Here is a 25307-nt window from a genome sequence, read left to right as displayed (position 1 = left end):
TGCAAGGAAACAATATGGAACAAGTTTATTCATAAAATGGATGCGGAAGTATGTTTTGCAGTTTCAGCGATCCATTGGTCTCAGCGAATCTTCCCTTCAACAATGAAAGCAGATCATAGAGGATAAAAGATGCGCATGTGGACATTGCGGATCCAAGGAGGCAACTTCACAATCGGGTCTACCTTTGTCAGTGATACGATACAGTTAGTTGATCGCTGTGGTTGGTCGTTTCGGCCGTCCTCTTTTCAGCGCTCTATCGATATAGGGCAGTGCAAACGTCACGGCTGACATCAGCATGGACACAAGTCCTGACGTCAAAAAAGCGATGTCATAAACTCCATACTTATCACGAATCCAGCCTATAAGTAGTGAATAAAAAATATGTATGGCGTCCGTTTGATTTGCTAATACAATCCTCACATGCCTTACGCGTGCCTCTAAATCAGAACCTTAAGGTAGTATGCTCCTCGAAAGTGAAAGCAATACAACCCTCACACAAATGGAAACCACCAATTTCCATAAAATGCATTTATAAAGGCTTTACACATATATTTAAACACATTCATTAATCAAATTTAAACATCAGCTTTTTCTCTTCTTTGCATTAAATTATGTCGAAGACTTTTGCGTAATGCTGCCTCATACCTGCAAATGATCCACTAGCAAGATATATCACGCCCAGGGCTTGCATCTGGAGTGAGGTTCCAAGTCCAATATTGTTCTGACCCAAAAACTGTGATATGGTCAATGAGGATCCCACGAAAAAACCTCCGATGCAAATACCAACGACGCCAACATAGAAAAGTTGACCTTATAATAATAAGAAGAAAAGTAAGAATAACAAGAAGCAGGTCGCCTTTTTGGCAGAGAAGTACTTTTGGACAAGATATTCTCTGCAACGTCTACAATATACCAAATACATTCTGTACACACTTACCGGCAAAACTCCGAATGTATGTACTGATAACTGTAAACACACCGAACACTGCTAACACAACGCCCACTATTGCGTGCGCTTTCACACATGGTATCTGTCCAACGACCCCGATTATTGGTCTGCCAGTTAATTGAATCAGTCCCATTACGGCTGGAAGATAGGCACTCTGTGTGTCTCCTATTCCAAAGTCTCTGGCACGTCTTACCTAGACAACAGCAATGGTCGTTTATTGGAATGGTCAGTTTCTTCGGCCTGGGGGAGGGGGCGGATATATTTTCGCAGACATCAAAAAAGGCTGACCCCCTCATTCCAACTTTCGAAAACAGGGTGAGCATGTGGTGTGTTATAACGGGGTCACACCTATACCAAAACAATTGACAGGAGCAGAGAATTTTTTTTTTGCTTGGTTCCAATTACATCTCCCAGCCCTGGAGAGCTATATTTATAAGTGTGTGGCCAAATCTGATGTGCACATTGTCTGAGAGGACTTTTCTTTTACCCCCCCCCCCCAAACCGTAAAAGCACAGCTAATAATGACAAAAACTGCCTTCCGTTAACTATCATTTCCCTCATGAAAAAAAACTTTTATTTGAAAACCTGTGACAGGGAGAAAAACAGATGCATCAATGAGAAATAACAAATATCATGTCATTTTTCTCTTTCCAAAATATGTCACTGTATCCATGTACTGTGAAAAATTATTGCGTGGTGCTTTTCTCAAACTGAGTTATCATAGAGAAAACAGTAAAGGATCAGGTTTTTGTCATGCGAACTGCGTATTTAATATTGATTAGTAGCTTTGCAAAACAGATTTTCAATTTGCGAACATCCAGATATATCTCTGATATATCTTTGATATATCAAAGTTATGCGCCCGAAGGGCGCGTCTTAAACTGTAACTGAATGATGTAATTCGTGGCTGGTATGATGCTTTACATAACAGACTTTCAATTTGCGAACATCCAGATATATCTGACATATATCGCTGACATATTTCAGTTTTGCGCCCGAAGGGCGCGTCGAAAACTGTAACTGAATGATGGATGTCGTGGCTGGTATGATGCATTTTAAGCAAGTATTAGCTGGTGTCTTAATTCAAAAACACACTGACCCCCTATTGAGCATTTCAAAAACATGGTGACCCCATCATCAAAAACAAAAACAGGCTGACTCCTCATGAATTATTCCGTCAGTTGTAATTCAGCAGTCATTGTATTTCATCGGAGTTGCCAATTTTTAATCGATAGTTCCCCTATGTTCCAGTATATGTCACAGTTGTTTGTAAATTGACACATGTATTTTTCGAATACCATTTAGAAAAATCTGAAATTTGTATGAAGTATGATATATTAGCGACTGGAGGGCAGGTACACGTAAAAATTCTTTCAGTAAGCTTATGTCCATGGACATAGCATCAAGATCAATATTACTAGTAAACTTTGGTGGAGTAGTTCAAGAAATGAAGAAAAAATTACAAATTTATTAATATGCAAGTGACCTATAATCTGACATTAAAGAGGCACTCCCATTTGGTAATATTTTTAAGACACATTTTTTAATGCCAACGGTCGATATTTGACGTTGCGACTGCGCGCGGATCGCGAGATATCGATAAAAACATGTCTTCAAAAAAGTAAAAGTTTGAATTCCGGTGGCCCACCTAAATTCAGCTTCCGAACATCGAACGTTCGGCACTGGGGCCATTGTCAACTAAGCTATGGAGTACGAGTCTACGCTTACGCTGCTGTACGCCACAGTACCACTGGCGTCGGTGATCATTCATGCCCCGTGGGAGAAAGATGAGTCTTACTGACTTGGCGTAAAAACAAAAAACAATTTTTGCTGATTCCACCAGAATTCGCATAGGTGACTAGCACAGTTACGTGCGGTGGATACATAGCGGCCACCGTGTGGTATGCATAGACGCATACTATGCGCGCGGCGAACCACACGTACTGTGTGGTAGACGACAAATTGTAGTCATCGGAGGTGGCTAATATTTAATACGTAAAAGCTGATGTTTATGTGGTATTGGTTAAAAATATAATACAGCTGATTTAGAATAATGAAAACGACAAAAGCTAAGAAGAAATTTTCAAAAACTGACCTGTGGTAAAGGCATAATGCTGTATATAAAGCCTTCGCAGTGGGAGGTAAAATTGCGTCGCTCGAACTTATGGACTCCCTAGAATATCGTCAATCAGCACAACAACAAACCTTCGGGGGATTTCGCGTCATAATCAGAAACGATCGTAAAACTTCGGGAAGCTCGGGAAATGACATGTTTTTTTCGATATCTCGCGATCCGCGCGCAGTCGCCACGTTAAATATCGACCGTTGGCATTAAAAAAATGTGTTTTAAAAATGTTACCAAATGGGAGTGCCTCTGTAAGCTGTATGTTGTCTTTCAGTGCACCAGTATCGCTCGCTCTTTGCAGCGTAGTTACAATTAAAATTGTTGCTAACATGTAACCGGTATGTGTATTTAACTATTGTCACATCTTTGTATAGTTAATATATTCGTCAACTCTTGTCGTCTTTCAAGTTTTACATCTCTAGATTGTTTACTTCAAAATGTGAAATTTTTGTTGCTACTCTATCTACTTGTATCATCCTTATACAAGTTTAAGATTCCGCAACATGCGTAAGGTTCTTTCAACTAAATATGAACATTATTAATATGCCAAGATGAAACTGCTAAATGCATTTCACTAACATCATATCTTTATGTCAGAAAATCCTAAATACATGTAGTAAATGGTACCACCAGGTGCCCAGAATTGGTAAGTATACTGTGCTAGCATACCACACCCATAAGGTAAAGTCCTGGTTTGGCGAATTTATGATTGATGCAATTTAATGAATCAATCAATCATTACATAGTTAGATATTACATTCTCATTATACAGTAGTTAAAGAAGTGCCATATTTCTCTACCATACCCCTGTCTACCGAAGAACTTGAAAGAGATGATCAGTCTATTTTGCAAATATCCCAGTGTACTGTGTCTCATTAGGAAAATTTCAAATGAATCACAGGCCCTATGTTATCTCAGAAGCTGAGAGCTATACTCACCATTTGTTGGCGCTGAGGAAATATTACTTGTGAGTCAAGTATGAACAGTTTTTTATTTCAAAATCAAAACCGTCCCTCTCGTCATAGTATGTAGCCCATTTGCATCAATATGGAGCAAGCGAATTAGATGCAAAGCTGAGTTCGTAATCGACATAGTTTCCTTATCTCTAACTTATCGCGGGATAAACGTGATCAAGAGTAGTTTGACATGTGTGGATTATCCAAGCTCAATAGATCATCAATACATCTGAAGGTGTTGTTGACAATTCTTTTGACCGCTTTTGACCCCGACTTTTGTAGAGGTCGTCGCAACTCAGCTTTATAGGAGTGTAGAAATAAGTCAGACTGAAGGATTTACCGTTTGTGCCAAACGGTATGCCGCCGACAATTGGTCGTGACGTGATATCATCAAATTTAACAAATATGTTATAGATTCAGAAGTTACAGTAATCTTTTGAAGAATTTCGTCATTAGTATATGTTTTGTTTCATATCGATCTTGTTTCTGAAATAGCCTATTCTGTGATTGATAAACATGTATCAACATCTTGTATTGTTTGGATAGAGTCGACAGCCTTGGTTTTAGTTTATATTTGGGGTAGTGGTGTATAGGGCAGAAAACAAAACAAAATGTACTGATAGAATTGTACTTGAAAATTAATAAATAGACAAATAAATCTCTTGGATTTATCAGCATCAACATTAGGTTAGCCCATTTGTTTCATAAACTTTATCACAATATCTGGCGATATCATCGTCATGAAGCTGCAAAGTGACCACAAATCGTTCGTGTGTTTTTACAGTCAAAATCTGTAGCAATGATGCTGCCCTGACTCTGAGAATAATTAACTTGTCAAAAAAGTAATGCTGCAATCCGATCTTAATTATGCAAGCCTTGTGAGACAAGTCAGTTATTTCCATTCCTAAACAGAATCTATCGATATACAAGATTTGATTTTGATCAGATGCAGTTATTGAAACATCACGTCAACAGACACACAGACATACACAAAGAGAGGTGTCGACAAAAATGGAAAGTGGTACTACAATCATAGCTCACGATTATGAACACAGGGGCTTAAAGTTGCATTTTGCGTTTTGAGTTGGTTTACCTACATATCTATCAAGTAAAGGCAAAATTGTCGTAGCGCATTTAGAAGAAGTGAGCACAAATCTTTAAAAACTATGAACTATAATCGATATTAGTTTTCCTTGTTTGCAAGACCGATGAAGTGAGAGAATTTCAAGGTGACATGAAAGAATTCGTCGGAATGCTCTCTTATGCATTACCGAACACAATCTTGGACCTACACATAGCTAAAATACTTACCAAGTGTACGAAGACGATAAGCTCGGAAAATCCATACCCAATGGATATAAATAACAAGAACAGACAAATGGGTTTCTTGAGCAATTCAACTCCGAAGACCGTTTTTAAAAATGATTTCACAGAACATAAAATCGAATCTTCCTTCCTTTTATCCTCTTCCATAGCTGTCACTTCAGACGGCGGATAACTGATGATGTCGTGAAAGTACTCGTCATCACCGTCTAATTTTGAGTCTTTACTATCATGATTTGTAGTAACGACAACACTCACAGGAGAATTGCTGGGCTGCACGGGGTCATTCACTTCTGTAGTCAATGGCCTCAGGAGGGCGCCCGCCACACAAACATGTGCCTCAAATGCGGACAGTATAATAAGTGTCCCCCTCCAGCCGTAAGTTTCTACCAAGAATTGTGTGAGGAGAGATAATATTAATTGCCCAGCACCAACCCCGGCCAAAGCTATGCCGACAGCGATCTTTAGCCTCCTTTTGAAATATATGCTGACCATTTCAATACTGACAGTAAATGTCAGACCTAGGCCGATTCCTGTGGAGATGGGAGGAAAGAACCAGAAATTAGCTGTATGACAAGGTATCTTATGGCATCGAATAGGCAAAGAATAAATTTTGGAAAATAGGTTTGGTCGAATATGACAAGTCTGCGAAAAGAAAAAATGTTGCAAATTAAACAAATAAACATTGCTGTCTACGCAACAAAATGTTAACATGGCTAGATCAGACTGACAAAACTACTTATTGGAGAAGTGCTTATACTCTTTATACTACCATTACATGGCCTGCTATATATAAACATTCTAGGCAGATACTAAATTTCTGTTGATCCACGTTTCCCTCAAGCCTCAATGCTTGAAACGTTTTGGAAACTTACCTGTCACTATACCATAGCTAATGTATACATGATATAGCTCTGTAGCAAAGGAACTCCCAAGAATTCCGCAGCTTACCACGAATCCAGATATCATAACAGTCTTTCGATGCCCTAGTTTCTTGGCTAAAGCAATGCCAACGCTTGAAGACATACATAAACTAAATCCAAAAATCGAACCGATCCATGCTGATAACAGAAAGGGTACATAAAAAACTTTTCGGTATCAAGAAGTTGCAAACATACTCAATGGATTAGAAAGACAAAAAAATATGAGGATAAACTTTCATTGAGATGACAAGTCATTGACAATGACATAGTCCCCACTTGTAATAGGAGTATTAGTCTTGATGGCCCAGGGAAATGTGGTCATTAAGAAGTATCACTGGAGTATATATGTTGAGATCTATGGGAACATAGGTCTATGTCGTTGTTCCAAATTTGAAACACATGAGGCATGTCTAAGTTATGGTTCTAAATCGGGAAAAAAGATCAGACCTCTAGCTGTATTGGCCAGCCAAGAAATACATATGCGCATAATAAATGAGGTACAAGATGTGACATCTTAAGGTATCCTATCAAAATTGGAGGGTATAGAACTTGTGGTTACTGAGTTATGCATATATATGTATAATCAAGCTCAAAGGTGATCGAGGTCACGTGACATTTTGAAAAAACATTGTATTGCTAATTAATCCCTATATGCCAAAAATCAGACCTCTAGCTCTTTTCATTTGCCCAGAATAAGATATGTGCATAATTAATGAGGTAAAGCGTGTGTTGTCATAGGGTCTCCCATCCTACTAAATATAAAGGACATGGCACTTGTGGTTAATTATTTATTGACATAAACGTATATTCAAGGTAAAAGGTCATCGAGGTCTCATGACATTTGGTCAAAAAATTTCTATCCTATAGTTATCCCTATGTACCAAAAATCAGAAATCCAGCTCTATTGGCTTGCTCACAATAAGGTATGTGCATAATTAATTAGGAACAGTATGTGGCATCATAAGGTCTTCCATCATACCAAATATGAAGGGTGTACCACTTGTGGTTACTGAGTTATGGACAAATATATGTATTTGAAGTCAAAGGTCACCGAGGTCACGTGACATGTTGTCAAAAAAAATGTATTGATTAGTTATCCCTCTATACCAAATATCAGACCTCTAGCTCTATTGGCTCGCTCAAACTTAGATATGCACATAATTGTTGAGGTACAATATGTGGCGTCATAAGGTGTCCCATTATACCATATGTGAAGGGTGTAGCACTTGTGGTTACTGAATTATGGACAAATATGTATATTTGAGGTCAAAGGTCCCCGAGCGTACGTGACATTTTGTCAAAAAAATTGCATTGCTAAGCTTTCCCTATACTAAAAATCAGACCCCTAGCTCTATTGGCTTGCTAAAAATTAGATATGCGCGTAATTAATGAATACAATATGTGGTGTCATAAGGTGTCCCATGATACCATATATCAGGGGTTTCATTAAGTTTTAAAGTAGGGGGCCAGAATGGAAAAGTAGGCGGCTTGCAGCTGCCATGACCACAAAGCGGTCGTTGTTGGGGGAGGGTCCGGGAGAGGGTGTTCCCCCTCCCAGCCGAAGGCCGGAAACCCTGAAAAATAATTAAATGATGAAATGTGGTAATGTTGATGATATTTTGGACAAAGAAAACAAGTCTATACCAATTACCATCTTATTCAATAGGTCTATTAAAGAGGGGATTGTTCCTGATATCTGGAAACGTGCAAACATTATCCCTATTTTCAAATTAGGAAGTCGTTCAAAAGTTGAACATTACCGGCCGATTTCCATTTTACCAAGTCTGTCTAAAATCTTTGAAAAGATAGTTCACAGACAACTCTCACATCATGTTTCCAATTCCATACCTACTAATCAGCATGGCTTTGTTTCAGGTAGATCTTGTATCACTAATTTATCTATTCTTATGAAAGATCTCCTCTCAGCAGTTAACAGCAAATCACAATGTGATATCATATATACCGATTTTGCTAAAGCATTCGATAGTATAAATCATAAACTATTACTTCATAAGTTGACTTCTTTTGGTGTCCAGGGCACTTATCTGAAATGGTTTAATTCATCTCTTAATAACAGGCTACACAGAGTGATTATAAAAAATGCTTTTTCTGAGTGGACTCCCGTCCTTTCGGGCGTTCCTCAGGGTTCTCACCTTGGTCCACTTTTATTTATTTTTTCATTAATGACATCTCTGATAATCTTGTGTCAGATTCGTTACTTTTTGCCGATGACATGAAGATTTATCGTATCATTGATTCGGACAATGACTCTTTAATGCTGCAATCTGATATCGATAGAATTGTCAGCTAGTCCGACACTTGGTTATTAAATCTTAATCCTACTAAATGTAAAGTTCTTACTGTTTCATTGAAAAGAAATGTTCATATTTTCCCTTAAAAACTCGACACTCATGCATTGAGTATAGTCAGTAGCATGAGAGATCTTGATGTGACCATGTAAATAACATGATTCAAGGTGCTAGAAAAGCTCTCGGTTTTATTATGAGGAATAGCCATTGTATTAACAGTGAGCACGTTTTAAAATTATTGTACTTTACCTTGGTAAGGTCTAAGCTTGAGTACGCTTCTGTTATTTGGAACAGTATAAGTAAACACAAGTCTGATAGAATTGAAAGAGAACAGCATAAATTTTTAACATTTCTTCATAAAAGAATTACTGGTTTTTACAGTGATGACATTGACTCGTTGTGCAATATTTACAATTTACAGTCATTAAAATCAGGGAGGACTACTTTTGATCATATATTTTTATACAAATGAATAAATGCAAAGTTTAATGTTAATGCTTTAGCTTCATTTTTTAGTCTTCATGTACCAAGGTTTTCAACTCGGCGTACTACTTTGTTTCATGTGCCATTTGGTAGACTTAATTGTGTTCGTGACTCTCTTTTTAGTAGAATTCCAAAACAATTTAATTTGCTTTTAAATGAATACAATGATATTGATCATTTTTCTTTAAATTTAAATGGTTTTAAAAATATTTTAAAACATTGTTTTCTCAGTATTTGTTAAAGTTCGTTCATCTTGTCTTCATGTTTTAACTCTGTATCTGTATTTTTACTAACAGTCTTCCATAAATGGCCTCAGCTGTGGAAGTCATTATTAATAAAATAAAATAAAAAGTAAAGTCTTCAGAGCCTCTATGCTTATAGGAGGTAAACTATAATAATTCACAATTATTAATGATATAAATTTGATAAGTAGATGATATTATACAGTGTTACATCTAGACAGGGGGATAGGGGATTCCCCCTCTGTTGAAATGTTGGCATCCCCAATTAATTTGTCAAGGGGACCACTCCCCCCTTCCATGAAATGGTGACAGTCACACCTTAGAGGTACAAGTAGAACACATGAATTGGTGAAATGCCCCCAAAATTTCTGGTAAAGGGGTAAAATTCCCCTTGTTGATGCCATCCTGGATGAAACACATTTTAAGCACATTAAATGAGAAACTTTTATGCTTAAAATTAAGAACCATGATGTTTGGTATGAAAATCTGCAGATGAAGAACTTTTATACCACTGGGGATGTAAAAAGTATAATTTATATGACAATAATGATAAAAATAGTGACAATATCACTCCCATATAGTTATCAAAACAAGTCAACAATTGTATGAAACATGGACATACATATACAGACAGACTGACATACATAGACTGGAACAGAGTGATGACATTGACCCCAAGTGTGCCTTGGCCCATGGAGAGTGATAAAGATATAACAAACAGCTGAATGTAATGATAAAATAGTTAAGTATAGGCCTATAAAGGCACTGAGAGTGAATATGTTACAGCAATTTGATTAGTTTCTTTTCCTTTTCTACTTCTGTGAGTATATTTAAGACAATCAATCTGCAAGGCAGTTTATGTATTGACAAATATGTCATTTTTTACAAGCACACAGTAAACTGTTCTTGATTTTTCATTTACAATATTTGACATAAACTGAAATACATAACATGTAACCAATGTTTACACTTTGCCCATACACCAGATACATGGAGAAATTTCAACATACAACCATCAACTCAGAAACCCTACAGGAAAAAGTAAACATTGTTTTCTTCCAGAACAGCTGGTACATCCACATCTGGAACAACTTACAAACTTAACCAATTACACAAGGATGATGACACAAGAGATAAAGTTAAACTGTGGTGAACTTGACTATTCCTTTCAAATCCTTACCTAACTTGAGATCTTAAACTAAAATACACTGCATGGTTAATTGTGCACAAAAATACATCGGGGTGGACCATTTGATAAGGCATGGTGTCTGGAAGATCGATGAGGTACATTATCTTTTTTATCCGATCCATTGTACATTCTTTTTTCCCCATTCTCCCACCTTTCCTTTTCGTTTTCCTTCTCTGGCTGAATTTTTTATTGGCATTTGTTTTGAATTTTTTCGAAATCTGCCAGGATTTTTTTACTGCATTTCAACACCAAATACAGTTTACCATATCAAATGCTTACTAAATCACCACATTATATACTCTTAGTTCCAGTAGGTATAAAATTACAAAAAAAATCTTAAAAATACAAAATGAAAGATATCCCAGTAAAACTGAAAGTTTCGCAAAGTTGCCCGAAAAATTCAAAATTCCGGATTTCAACTTAATTTCAATATATCTTATTAACAAAAACCCTAAGGACCGGTTTACTAAATATCAAAGCAATCAGACTGGTAAATTTTGAGAAACAAATTTTTTGACCAAAAAATGAGAAAAATTGCCCCCCAAAATACAAAATTGTAGATTTCATCCTAATTTTAAATATATCTAATTAACATAAACCCTAGGAACCTGTAAACTAGATATCAAAGCTACCAGATCAGAAGTTTTAGGAGAAAAAAATTTTGACCAAAAAAGGCAAAAATTGCCCCAAAAATAAAAAAATTGCCAGTTTTAACATACTTTCAATACATTATATTGAGATAGATTAATCTTAGATACCTGTATACCAAATACATGTATCAAAGCTATCAAATCAGCAGTTTTTGGATTAAAAATTTTTTTATCAAAAATTGGGAAAATTGCCCCAAAATTACAAATATGACAATATCAATAAAATTTGTACAAACATGACTGAGGTCATTCTGAGGAGCATGAATATGAAGTTTCATAGCAATCAGACGAGCGATTTCAGAGAACAAGACTTTTTGACTAAAAACGGAAAAATACCCTAAAAATACAAAACATGCAAATTTCATCCCAATTTTTGCACACATAATTTAGAATACCTAAAGAAATCTGCTTATCAAGTTTCAACCAAATCTGACCAATGCTTGCTGAGTATTAGCCATTTTCAGGATTTTTCCTTTTTTCCCCCTCATTTGCATATTTTTGGCACTGACAAGTTCATTTGAGCAAATTCACATCTCCACCCCTAGGTGTACCTGCTGCACCTGTACACCAAATATTAAGACAGTAGGTGCTACGGTTTAAGAGTTTTTGATGTGGACGGACTAACAGACATACATACATACATACACACAGACGCCATTTTGCCACCTTATACGAATACCTCCCATTTGCATATATACATATGCATATATGGGAGCGTAAAAACTGACAATCATTACCATATTTCGCAAATAGAAACAAAGACCCTCAAGGTTATTTGACTATATGGGTATGCAAAGTAAGAACCTTGATATAGGATATGAAAATTTGTACGTTCAGAAACTCACATTTGGATTTAACCTGACGACCGTTTTTGAAGTGAATTTAAAGGTTTGATCGTATTTTAACCACTCTGGGCGACATTCGTATTGGCTTCGATAGACCGAAAAGCAGCACATATCTTACGTCCAGCTGGTTATATACGTTCACATTTAAGCCTACTGCAGTGCAACGCATGTCGGCTTACTAAAATTCGAACTGTAATCGGGAAGTTTTTTCGTGAGAAAAAAATCAGGTCATTGCCTTCGAAAACAGTTTAATCCATGTAATTATCCTTCTCTTGTTTCTTGGTCCACTTCAAAACCGAGGACCTTACAGCAAAGCCCTGACCTTGCGATCACTTCCATCTTCATTTGTTCATCGACCATTTTGAGTCGAGCTAACGATGGCCTACAGGTGTAGTATACCCGTTTTCATTGGCGTATATAAAAGTCACCACATAGGAATCAGCAATTCAGGTAGCCAATAGAATCGTCCGTTGCAATTCCGATTTTTATCGCGGCAGTATACGCAAGACCATGCTCCATCGTAGTACAAGGCGATCGTAGTAGTCGCTCGTCTTCTAAATTTTGTTTCACATAAAAGCTGTTGAAAAGTTTGATTACATAGTTTGTGAAACCTGTGCGCATCATTTCAGGAGGTAAACAATATTTTAGCTATGAAAGAGTTCAGGTGTAGCACTTGTGGTTACTGAGTTATGGACAAATATGTATATTTGAGGTCAAAGGTCACCAAGGTCACGTGACACTTTGTCAAAAAAATTGTATTACTAAGTCTTCCCTATATACCAAAAATCAGACCTCTAGCTCTATTGGCTCGCTCAAAATTAGATATGCACATAATTAATGAGGAACAATATGTGGCATCATAAGGTGTCCCATCATACAAAACATATATGAAGGGTGTAGCACTTGTGGTTACTGAGTTATGGACAAATATGTATATTTGAGGTCAAAGGTCACTGAGGTCACGTGACATTTTGTCAAAATATCTGAGATATCTGCGTGAACGGAGGGACATGACCCAATCTAAAAGCCCCCTGGACTTCATCCGTGGAGCTAAAAACTGTATTAATGCATCCTGTTTGCAATATGAATACGATGAGAAACTAAGTTTTTATTTTACTTGGCTTTATACATGGGATTCTATGTAGGACTTATACATGGTATTCTATGCAGAACTGCCTTATACACGGGAGTCTGTGGAGGTGTAAACTAAAAAGTCCTCTAACACAGCCAAATTTGATCGCATTGTGAAACAAATCGACGTGCATCTGTATGGGGTAGGGTACTATCCTAGTCTGGTTCCCTGACCCATTTCCCCGGTAGAGGGCGTGGGGAAATATAGGGTCAGGTATCGGGTAGCCATCTTGAACAGAATTTTGTTCAAGATGGCGGAGGTTAGTCACCTGACAGAACATGCTACAACAAATATGACTGCTACCATGAAAACGCCCGTCAAAATTCGACTGGATCAGAATTATGTTCGAACACTGGTATCCGAACCAAAAACATTGGCATACAAGACGGGAAACATAAACTGAAAGGATTAATCAACAAGTACGGGGAAATAGAGGTGATTGAAGGCTGGCTGTGATATCGCAGCAGTACTTGTGGCGTGTATCGAACGCGCTAGGGTCATTGAGGTCATCACCGACTGTGGCGTGACCCCAATGACCCGAGCACGTTCGATATACGCCACAAGTACTGCTGCGATATCACAGCTACTTGAAAGCAAACTTTGTTGGAACTGTGAACGACGATTGATTTCGATGGATAGAATGGTGTCCAAATTTCGTGAAACATGCCAGGCATCATGTCGACGTTCTAAAAGTATCAAGAGGTGTGCTAAATCACAGTGGCTAAATCAGGGAGGTAGAAAGTCTTTCTTTTCTACCTCCACGGCTTTGTGGTACAAACAAGAAGTTGGTGTCAAGTGAGCCTGAAAGTGCGAAACCCAAGAAAGATGAGAAAAAGTTACATGTGTTACTTTCATCCAATCACAGCTTGTTTTATTTTAACCCAATAGCGTCCATGTTTACATTAGCCGGTACCTGACCCTATATTTCCCCACGCCCTCTACCGGGGAAATGGGTCAGGGAACCAGACTAGGTACTATCCTTGTGCAAAGTTTGAAAGAAATTGACCAGGGCATGTCTGAGATATGTGCGTGAACGGACGGACGCACGGACATGACCCAATCTATAAGTCCCCCCAGACTGGGTCCGTGGGGACTAAAAACGATTTGCCCCTTTGTACCAACTATGTATGATTCCAATATCTATTAAGAAGTCCAGTTAGCATAAATAGCTTTGCATGAATCTGTGAATGTGTCTACCGGGTTTTATTCTATACGCAACCGCTGTTTTTATTTTTATTTATCTACAAGAAATTCAAAGCTGTATACTATGGTTTTATGTTTTTAATCTTTTTTTAAGTCACACATTATAATTTGCTTTGTGTCCCAATTGATTCATCGATTTCAAAAAGCCAAAGCAACATTTTAAACTCCCTAAACTATGCTAACAATAATCTCGATGGTCAACAGGGCAGATGCTATTATCAGGCAGCGAGTTGTTTTGAATCTTATTGAAAACAGATAGCCTGTTGTCCTTCTCGATCGACGTGGGTATGTTGGTCAATTCTCACAGAGAAGCGAAGACAGTAAACATCATTCTGTGTGTGCGCAAATTTGAATCTGCAGGTAAACTCGGTCTACTTACAAGTGTCAGCTTTTGATCTACCAAACGCATCTAAAAACGCCACAAACAACACGCCGATCGAGTATACGTTGCCGCCTGCAATTGTGAAGATCGTGAAGGTCGCAAGAACAATCAGCCATCCCCAGCCACCATCAGGAGGTTTCTGTCTCGAGATTCCCACATCAGTCATCCTTCAGCAGTTTGATCATTTACAACGAACGAGAAACATTAAACGCAGACCATATAAGGGTTCCTCAACACTGATTGTCTTAAAGAAGAAGTAAAAACTGCGTGATAATAGTTTGTGTGAATTTTTGGACATGAAACTTCACGCTCACATATTAGTATTGCTGCCGTTCTGTAGCCCTGCCACTCCCTGGCTGATTGTTTGGGAGTGGGGGCTACGGTTCAGTCCATTGGAAAAGTGCAAACTTTAAGTCGTGCGCGCTGAAAATCTTGTGGGGAGAAAGTGGGCGTTTTTCTTGCAATTCTCCAGAAAAACAACAAAAAACATCATAATCCGGAGTCGGGGTGCATCGAGCGCCTACCTATAGAAGGATGCCTACGTAGATGTCCATTTTCATCTCTGTTTAGTCACTTTTTTCGTGTTTTATCGAGCGGCTGCCGTGGAAAAATTCGCCATCATGGATATTAAACCGTTGACCTATGACTTCACACTCTAACATAGGAATCTCAACAAAAACACGTTTACAGCAATTAAAGTGTGGAAAATATATTGTTGGAGAGTCGATTTGAGTACTGAGCGGAAGTTTGCTTACTAAACAAAGTATCGACCGAGAACACGTGTTTTTGTTTTTCAGTAGAATTGGAAGAAACACGCTCACTTTCTCCCCGCAAGCGCGCACGACTGTGCACTTTCCCAATGGACTGAACCGTAGTCCCCACTCCCTACTCAATCAGCCAGGGAGTGGCAGGGCTACGGAACCGCAGCGAATATTGTTTGGGCATTTTGACCAGCGGTAGACTTGGTTCAAGTCTGTGATTTGTGAATGTTTGGGTGGAGTGAACGCAATGATTTGTATTTTGCTCTCATGTGAAACACGCGCGTGAGTGGACGCGATGAGTAGGGTGAACGCGATGAATGGAGTGAACGCTATACAGCGGAGTTTCACCACAGGCGTGTTGTTTTCTGGGTGAATCCTGCAGAAACTAACTCACTACTGCGCAGACTCGAACGTGACGCATTCAATCGCTGGGAAAACCTGGCGTGAGCTGCCAAATTCCGGATAGGTTTGTACGAAATAGGAGAGACACAAGAGAAACTATTATAAATGATTTTATTTTTTTTAAATTCACCGACTTAAACCAAGTCTAGACCAGCAGCTATTTCAACGATAATCGTATTATTATCGTAGCCTTGATGACTGGTCTACAGCCAACAACTGTGTATATACACTATGTACATTGCAATCGATCCGTACCACTCATTACAAGGCCATATATTTACAACACAAGGAGAATGGGTGTCGCGAGAAGGCAACAATTAAAATGCGCCATTCTGAACGTTTGCCATAAATAGATCGGCATTGAGTGCGAAGTGCACATAGCGACCATTATGGCAGGGACGGAAAAAATTCCATCGAAGACTCGAAAGTAATGAAACGGGGCAAGCAAAATTCTACAGTATGCGTGTCGACTTCACTGTTGTTTGATGAGTCGAACCTCCTTTAAAATATGCTTGTGAGAACTTATTGAAACAACAGTAGGGGGCCTACGCCACGAACCAGGGTGTGCAGGACAACTCAATCTGGTGAACAGAGCAACAAATAATTGAGCGAAGTGCAGTTTGTCCCGTATTTTACTCTTCAAAACTCGTGCAATTCTAGCTAGCTCTGCATGGCAGGGCTGTGTGTTACCGGCGTTACACGGCGTCCAACATTAACAACGTAGGAGGCCGTATGACGCCGGTAATACACAGCGTGGGAGGCCGTATAACGCCGGTAACACACAGCCCTGCCATGCAGAGCTAGTGCAATTCGTGTCCGTGATGAGTGTGACAAGTCTGTAGCCGTACTCCGGCGGCCATGCCACTTCTTGCCAATGTTGCCCCTTCGTCAAAACCAAGATATAGCTGCCTAATCGATTGCACATACATCTATTTTGCATTCACTAAGATACGACTGCGACGTTTCATTTTAATTAGCAGACGCTGGATTTGCTGGTCGAAAGCACAGTACCGACAAACGAGGAAGAGAGAGAGTGTGTAACCCCGGAAGCTGTGCATTATTGAAAACAAAATGCTCAACCGACTGTTTCGTATACTAAAACTTCTCTGGCAACTTACCGAATAAAGTCTGTCGCGTTTCAACAAAACAGTTCCGGAGAATATACACTAATGAGTGCCTGCATGTTTCCGTTCACCAACAGAAATACAGATGACCCCGACACGTTCTGAGGAGAGGACGCTTTGACCTGATATGACCTACTTCATCCTTGACAAAAGAGCCGTTCTGATTGGACAATATCTATATGGTAGAAACCTCATAGATTTATGTAAAACCACAAATACAAGAATTATGAATGGCAGACTACCTGGAGATATTTGTGGAAAATTTACATGTTACCACTGGAATGGAAACAGTGTAGTAGATTATGGTCTTGCAACAACAGACATCATCGATAACTTTGAGTATTTTAAAATACACAATTTCACAATTTTCTCAGATCACTGTCAAATTTCTACTCTTCTCAAACTAACAAATTTTAATCCAAGCAGTGTTAAAGATACTGTGAATTTGTTACAAATGCCCCAAAAATGGAAATGGGATAAGTTATCTGTTTTTAATTACACGGATAGATTAGCATCAGATGAGCTACAAAAAGATTTTGCAGAATTTTTGAATACTAATATTGGTAATAACAAATCTGACATGAACTCAGCCACTAAGCATTTTAATGACATCTTAGATAAAGCCTGCAGTGGAATTTTCAATAGACAAAAGCAGAGAAAGAAAAATTTAAAGAGAAAGAAATCAAAATGGTTTGACAAAAACTGTGATGCAGCAAAAAGGGACCTAATAGCAACAGCAAAACTATTAAATAAAGCTCCATATGACAGTCAGTTAAAAATTATCTATTACACAAAGAAAAAGAAGTTTAAAAAACTTGTTAAAAATAAGAAATTGCAATTCTGGCAAAACAACTTAGACAAACTAAACAGTCTACATGCCAACAATTCACATGATATGTGGAATTTGATCAAGTACTTAAAAAATAATGATAAAGATAATAATACTGGAGATTGTGTCTCAGCAGCAACATGGATGGAATTTTACAAAAATTCTTGCTCAATTGAAAATGACAGGTATAATGATTTCCAACAGCAAATTATTGATAGTTTAACATCTGAAGAAACTAAGAATCAGGCTAATCAGCAGCTGGATAAGTCAATAACAACTAAAGAAGTGTTATCAGCAATTAGAAATTTAAAAAGTAAAAAAGCAGCAGGGATTGATGGGTTTTGTATAGAGTTGTTAAAACATGGTCCCTCCTTTCTCTGTAAACCCTTAGCTAAATTATTTAATGCAGTTCTAGATACATCCAACTTTCCAGACATCTGGAATACAAGCATTATGACACACTTATTTAAAAAAGGAGATAAATATGACCCGAAAAATTATAGGGGCATTTCTGTCGGAAGTTGTGTAGGAAAAGTTTTTTCTTACATTCTAAATGAAAGGCTAAATAGTTTTTTAGATGACAATCATATTATACATAATAATCAAGCTGGATTTCGCAAAAAAATATCGCACAATAGATCACATATTTACCCTGAAGACAATAATACATAAATATACGGCTAGTTTTCAATCGGGTTCGAACCCACAACATACGGCATCAGTCGCCTAGCGGAGAGGCCACAGAGAGAACCGCTCGACTAAATCCCCACTCTCAAAAAGAGTGGTTCAATAGCCGGCTAAGTTGTTACATTTTCTGACTGAGACCGCTCCACACGTTGTATAGTTCGTGAAGCACTCACTCACGCATGCTCACTATCACACATCACACATACAAACTTTATCGAGGCGAAGAAACGAATTTCATCGCTTTAACTGGGCGAACGATAACCTCGGGGACAATAACATAAGCAGAACATTTATGTTTGTTTTGTTGACTTTGCTAAGGCTTTCGACTCGGTATGGAGAGTTGGTCTTTTCCATAAACTTCTCAAAAATAACATTAATGGCAAATTATACAGACTTATACAACACATGTACACCAACACAAATATACACATCAAAACAAATAATTTTATCTTGCCCAGCCTGAAAGTTGAAAAAGGAGTAAAACAGGGCTGTGTTCTAAGTCCTAGTCTGTTCAATTTATATGTCAATGACTTGAAAACAAATCTAGACAAAGTAAATACTCAACCACCACTGTTGAATAATACCCCAATTAACTCATTATTTTACGCTGATGACCTAGTCTTGATCTCTACTTCAAAAGAAGGTTTGCAAAGGGAGTTAAAAACACTACACACATTTTGCTCCAATTGGAAACTTGATGTTAATTTACAGAAAACCCAAGCAATTAATTTTAGTAAATCTCCTTTGGTAGATAAACACTTATTTAACTATGGTAGTACATGCATCAAATCTGTTAAGAGCTATACATACTTTGGCTGACAATTAAATCAAATGGTAGTTTTAGTGACACAATTACAAATTTGGCTGATAAAGCAGCAAAATCTTTGTATAGTTTAAAAAGGGTTTTATTGCACAACAAAAAGATAAAATTTTCCCTACATCTATTCAATGTTTTCATTAAACCTGTTTTACTGTATGGCTCAGAGATTGGGGACAAGATTTAATGGATTACAAGAAGTGGGATAAATCAGCAATTGAAAAAACTCACCTCAAATTTTGTAAGAACATTTTACAGTGTAATAGACAAGCTTGTAATGCTGCTGTGAGGAGTAAACTAGGACAATTCCCACTTCTACTTGAGATCAAACTTAATATTGTTAAACACTGGCTTCATATCGTACAACTGCCACATTGTAATCTTGCTAAAGAAGCTTTTCTGGAGCAAATGGTAAACAACACTAACAATAGATCCTGGTTTAACTGTTTAAGTGCTTTAATTAAAGACAATTACTTCGTTCATACAGGCAAAAATTGAAACGTTTCAGCGACTTTATTTGTGATTTGTAAACACAGGGGATTAATAGTTTGGGTCCGCTCGTGTCCATACTCACAAAATTAAGCCATTGTTTTGATATTTAAGACGTCTTAATGCGCCCTCTCGAGTTCAAAAGGTGTGCATGGCCAAGCATACTGCATAACAAGATGGCTGAAACGAACGACGTCGTACTGGCTGTAAAGAATGTGAAAGAGGCTCCCCACCGAACTATCCAAAATGTTTTGTGTCGAGTTGTGTTTTATTCGTTTCTAAATTGTGTTCCTACATTCTTATCCGATTGTTTGTGTTAATAAAAATGTTTGTTTCGCCTCGCCATAAGCTTTCCTCACACAAACAAAACATTACCGTCCACACTAATCCAAACTTCCCTACAAATATCAGAGGCGAAACAAACATTTTTATTAACACAAGCAATCGGATAAGAATGTAGGAACACATTTTAAAACGAATCAAACACAAACTTAATGACTCAATCGAATATTTTGTTCCCAATTAATAAATCATATAGACAATCTCAATTCTCGGTTATGGCAATTTTTGTCGACTGATAAAAGTCTTTTCATCTTCAACATTCCATTCTAATTTCACCTACGGTATATAATATCCTAACCTCCTGTGACTTTCCTTCTAAACGTGATTTGCCTTGTGCACCAAAGAGATGCTGTATTTTATGCCAAACGATGAAAAAATATGTGAAGAAATAACCATGTATCAGTCAGTACGGCAGGCGAAACCGGACGGCCATACCGATTGGAGACAGAGCAGAGTAGATCGAAACGCAAACGGGGTGTTATTATAGGAAAGGCGGTGACTTATTTTACAGCTGAATAAAATGCTGTCTCTGGTTGTGTAAGTCTGCTGATCGAAATATATATTTTGTCCCCAGTTGATTAATCATGGGGGATGGCAGTCTCGATCTCCCCTTTATGGTTCGATATTTACTGACTCGTTCCCTCTCATTTTTGTCAATCAATGAAAGCATTTTCGTCTTCCATATTCAATATTACTTTGACCGATGTTACATCCTGACCTATACTGTCATTAGTTTTGACCAACGTACAAAGATATTGCCCATGCGTCCGGCTGATGAGATGTTTTGCAAAACGGTGAAGAAATGGGGGCCCGGGAGACATCGATGTCAGTCTTTCCGGACTGTTTACATGTAGCTAATAGGGGATATCAAAGGAGATGAATCAGTTAGTTGAATAAAACATAACTTTTCGGACTTATTTTATGTCAATTTTGTCAATGTCGGACTTTTGATTCAAGAGAAACCAGAATCACCTACAGAGATGTCTGTATTAAACACGACGCACAATTGGGAATAGTTTGTTATATGCTACTGTCGGTCTCAGTCGTGGTGTCTCTCCCATAAAATTTCGAAGCTATAGGTCTACACTTGTCGTTTCGATTCACAGGTAGCGGTACACCGATGACCAGATATTGTACGGTTCTTAAAACTAGTCTAAGCAATTTTACGACACTGCACTATTTGCCATCGTGTCTCCCCGTGAACGTCCTTGAATCTATGGACGTGACCATTGTTTTACTGCGCCCATTAGAGTGTAAACCCCTGTTCGTTACCAGCAGAATACTTTTTAAAGCTCTGTACATCAGTGTACACTGTGTGTATAAGCCCTAAACCTAGTTTAATTCAATTATGGAAAGGTATTAAAGAATAAAGGGTCGTTACAGTTGCTAAAATTGCGAGAAAAACGGCACTTTTTACTCAAATAGTCCTATTCACAAGCTCTATTGTTTTAAATCACGTCCATGGTGTGCTGTTGATTTTCATTCTTTCGTGCAATTTCATTCGCTTGAAGCAATTATCCTTTCATTTGACTGCTCTGTGGGACTCTTCTGAATATGTGTTTTGGATAAAAAGAACTCTACAGTGAAAGACATAAACTTCGACGGTGATAGGTATACAATATCGGTTCTCGACGGTGATAGGTATACAATATCGGTTCGATGTGTGAAGATATACAGATTACAAGTTATTTTAGAAGCTCTCAAAACCAGTAAAAATAATTCTGCGCGCCACTTATTGATAATTTCTTCTTGTGAACGTCCTTGAATCCGTGACCATTGTTTTCGAAGTGTTCGACGGTGGATGATCGGTAGATTAATGAAGATATATGTTACTGAACTATCGTGTGATCGTTTAATAGCATGGTTAGGTAATAGACGGTGTAGTCTGTAGAGGCGATACGGCGAAATTCCACGGCCCAAGGGAGCGTACATCGCATGGTTTCTTACAACGAACCATAGACAGAGCCGTCGGTTTCCATAGCTACTACGTGAAATCCGGCCTCACCGATGTCCCGGGCCCATGTCCCTTTCCTGATTCGGAGAACAACTTTCAAGCTGCGTGTTGAGGTTCAGATGTCCGATTTTTTCATATTCAAAAGGCTTATTGATTTACAGAGAACGCCCGTCTTGTTTTTAGCTTTAACTTAGCGCAAGATGGCAATTGAAAATTCAAAGCCAACTAGCCAGTGGGAAAAAAATAGACGACTCGCTCTCACCAGCGGTCGAGGTCGCAATGAAAAAAAAAATCGAAGTCTCTGAAATCGGTATCATTGCTCCGCCATGTTTATTGTTGGTTGTAAGGCCAGTTTAAAGTCACAGACTTTCTTCAAGGTAAGGTTCATATAATTGCCATACCGCGAAGTTCCCTGTGCATTTCAATATGTCTATTTGGAAGCAAAAGCGCCACGGAAATTCGATCGATGGTGATGAACTTTCTCCAGGGCGTGACATGTCACCAGTTACGAACTTTACCGGTTTTCGATACGAAATATGCAATATATTATGAGCGTTGTTCACGTTGTGTTTTGAGTTTGATATGGAATATAACAGGAAAACACTAACAATTAGAGTGACGATAGAGACCATGCCCGATACGGAAAAATTGACATCAACTACTTGCAATGAGCAGTGACCTGAAACTTCAGACTGATATATAAATGTCGACAATATAAAACATTGAAATGCCGGAGAGAGAGAGGGGAGAGAGAGGTTTACGCGGTCGATAACTGATTATACTCTTTCGGATATGACTTCGGTGTAGACGATACACAGACATCGAAAATGTACACCTACTTTCCAGAAATTCGACTAATCTTATAATAAAGAGTGGAACAAATCCAAAAGTGTTGGTGGAAGTAAATCTTCAGATGTTGGTTTTCTAAAGTTAGATAATACTTACAGAAATATGGTCGTCATAGTCTTCTTTTAAAAACTATTATCTTCAACACCACGTTTCTTATGATCGGTGATGTCATTTTTTATTATTTTTACAAACTTTCAATGCATCAAACGCTTTAAGACTATCTCATCTGCCTGTCAAGGCGTTACAATATATTTCCAAGGGCTGGCACACGATGTCAACTTACGTGTCGTCCGTCGAGCGGCCGGTGGCAGTCTCACAGATTGTTTCGTTTGTAATCGCGGCAAATTTGATTTTGATGTGACACCAACGTGCGTTTGAGGTTTTTTTGTTACGAAATTTGTCGACCTCACAAAATTTCACAGTCCATGCTTTGAAGCAGTCTCAACATGGCAAAAATGTCTCGCTTAAATTTCATCCTCGTCGTTCCAAATTAAATTCAACCACTAAATTATTTCGGCAGTTTTAATTTCCTATTAATTTGACGTTTTTCAAATCGTAATGAATTTTGTCTGGTCGAATGATAGGGTTTTTGGTAGCAAGCTTATCTCTTCGTCGGACCAGTATACCGCGAGATGTAGTACTGTGTTCGGCAGCCATGGCGAAAGTGAATATTGTATATTGGTTGTTGTTTGTTTTATGTTACAAATACCTGTCGCGTGAGGGCGTTTGAAACGCTTCTGAAGCGGCTCAGTCTGTCCACACAGCGATTTGCGGATAGAGTTAATCCCTACAACGGCTCTGGTCGGGCTGACTAAACCGTCTCAAATCTGAAACGCTTCAGAACCACTTCGGAGTGTCCACACATAACTTTCTGTGTCAGTATTGGCCCAGAACCGTTTCAGAGACGTTTCAATGGCCTGTGTATGAACGGCATAAATGAATGGACTTTCTCCTTGATAAAGCTCCATCACTTAACACCACAAAGTTATAACTGGTTTAATGAAAACAAATTTAACAAACAATTATGAAGTCTTTTGAAAAAGTTGATCACTGATAAAAATAGTAAACTAAGAATGTATGCCAAAATAAAACGTAATTTTAGATTAGAACCCTACTTAACACAGTTGCAAGGTGAGAAAAGAAAATTGCTCACCAAACTTCGCATTAGCAATCATGATCTAGCAATTGAAAAAGGGAGACACACTGTTCCAAAAACCTCAATTACTGAAAGATACTGCAATCAGTGTAACACCAACAGTATGGAAGATGAAACACACTTTTTATTAGTCTGTCAGAAATACAAAGTCCAAAGAAAGTACTTTTTCAGTAAAATCAATTTCCCAAACGACGATACTGAAAATCAGCTTATTTCTCTACTAACAAAACAAGAGTTATCTTTTAATGAACAACTTGCAGATTATATTTTTACTTTATATAAACAAAGATATACCTAGTTATATTTATTTTTAGCTACTATTATTATACTGTAATACTTTATCTTTATTGAAGAAAATTTTAACTTATTTTTGTATCACACTTTTATTGCCACAAATGTGATGTAAATCCTATATTTACAAGCAAGCAATAAAAATATTGTTATTATTATTATTATAACGCCATTTTTACAAAGGGCAGGTAAAGATGGTTTGTTTGTCGCACGTCTTTTTGAAAACTAATGCGACGATGTCTATAGACATAAAATGTTGTGAGTTGTCTGAAAAAGGGATAATTATTAATTTTTCATGAATTTCGCAAAATCATCACAAAACGTTTTGAAGGCTGATATAGGCTACCGATTTTTCGTATTTTTGACCTTGCTCCAAAATTTGGAGGGGAAAGTAGAGCTGTTCGTAACTGCCCTCCCACTGGCATACACGGAAAATATGCCCTCCCACTGAATTTTGATGCCCGCTGCCCTCCAGTATCTATAGTCTGCCCGCTCCCCACTCCCCACAACATTTCAAGCTCCCCTCTGCCCTCTCCCCACTACTGAAATTTCCCATTGCCAACTAGATACCTACTAGGCAACCCAGATCAACGAAAACCGTGGGAGCAGCTGGCAGTATAGCTTGGAACATTGCTCCCCTTCTAAGTTTAGGCGCTAAATCTCTCCTCAAGTTCTATCAACCATGCCGCTTTCCCCTCCCTCTACGTATCTTCCGGTGCCCACTGTCAAAATTTTTCTCCCCGCCCACTGAAAATTTTGAAATTTCTTCCCCGCCCACAGTAAATATAGATTTTTTTCTCCCCGCCCGCCCGCTGAAAAACTTCACACGAACACCTTTTTTGCACGAACAGCTTGGTTGGCGGCACCTGGTAGTCGCGGCCTTGACCTGGAAGAG

The 25307-nt window shown here is 38.2% G+C and overlaps 1 protein-coding gene across 5 annotated transcripts; it reads right to left on the bottom strand.

The window, feature by feature from the left end:
- On the bottom strand, nt 1-25307 carry LOC139115540 (monocarboxylate transporter 13-like). 5 transcript variants are annotated; one of them, XM_070677719.1, is made up of 8 exons: nt 25279-25307; nt 16993-17099; nt 14709-14974; nt 6229-6414; nt 5342-5886; nt 938-1142; nt 646-810; nt 1-359 (listed from the first exon to the last, which is right to left on the bottom strand). In XM_070677719.1, exons 3-8 carry the CDS (start codon nt 14875-14877, stop codon nt 205-207), a joined length of 1425 nt encoding a protein of 474 aa, XP_070533820.1. In that variant the 5' UTR covers nt 14878-14974; nt 16993-17099; nt 25279-25307; the 3' UTR covers nt 1-204. The 5 variants fall into 5 exon arrangements, with proteins under 5 accessions (XP_070533820.1, XP_070533823.1, XP_070533821.1 ...); XM_070677722.1 differs by having other exon boundaries at nt 5612-5886; XM_070677720.1 differs by having other exon boundaries at nt 14709-14955.

Source organism: Ptychodera flava, chromosome 17, assembly GCF_041260155.1.
Source record: "Ptychodera flava strain L36383 chromosome 17, AS_Pfla_20210202, whole genome shotgun sequence".
NCBI classification, from domain to species: Eukaryota; Metazoa; Hemichordata; class Enteropneusta; family Ptychoderidae; genus Ptychodera; species Ptychodera flava.
Note: the sequence above shows the minus strand (reverse complement) of the source record. Positions and strands in the feature narration are given on the sequence as shown.

Excerpts from the sequence above, each read along its gene's own strand:
- LOC139115540 (XM_070677719.1), bottom strand. The coding sequence starts at position 14,877 with ATGACTGATGTGGGAATCTCGAGACAGAAACCTCCTGATGGTGGCTGG. Across the intron at positions 6,415-14,708 it reads TAGATCAAAAGCTGACACTT|CATGGATCGGTTCGATTTTT; the intron begins GTAAGTAGACCG and ends TTCTGTTATCAG. Across the intron at positions 360-645 it reads TGCTAGTGGATCATTTGCAG|GCTGGATTCGTGATAAGTAT; the intron begins GTATGAGGCAGC and ends CACTACTTATAG.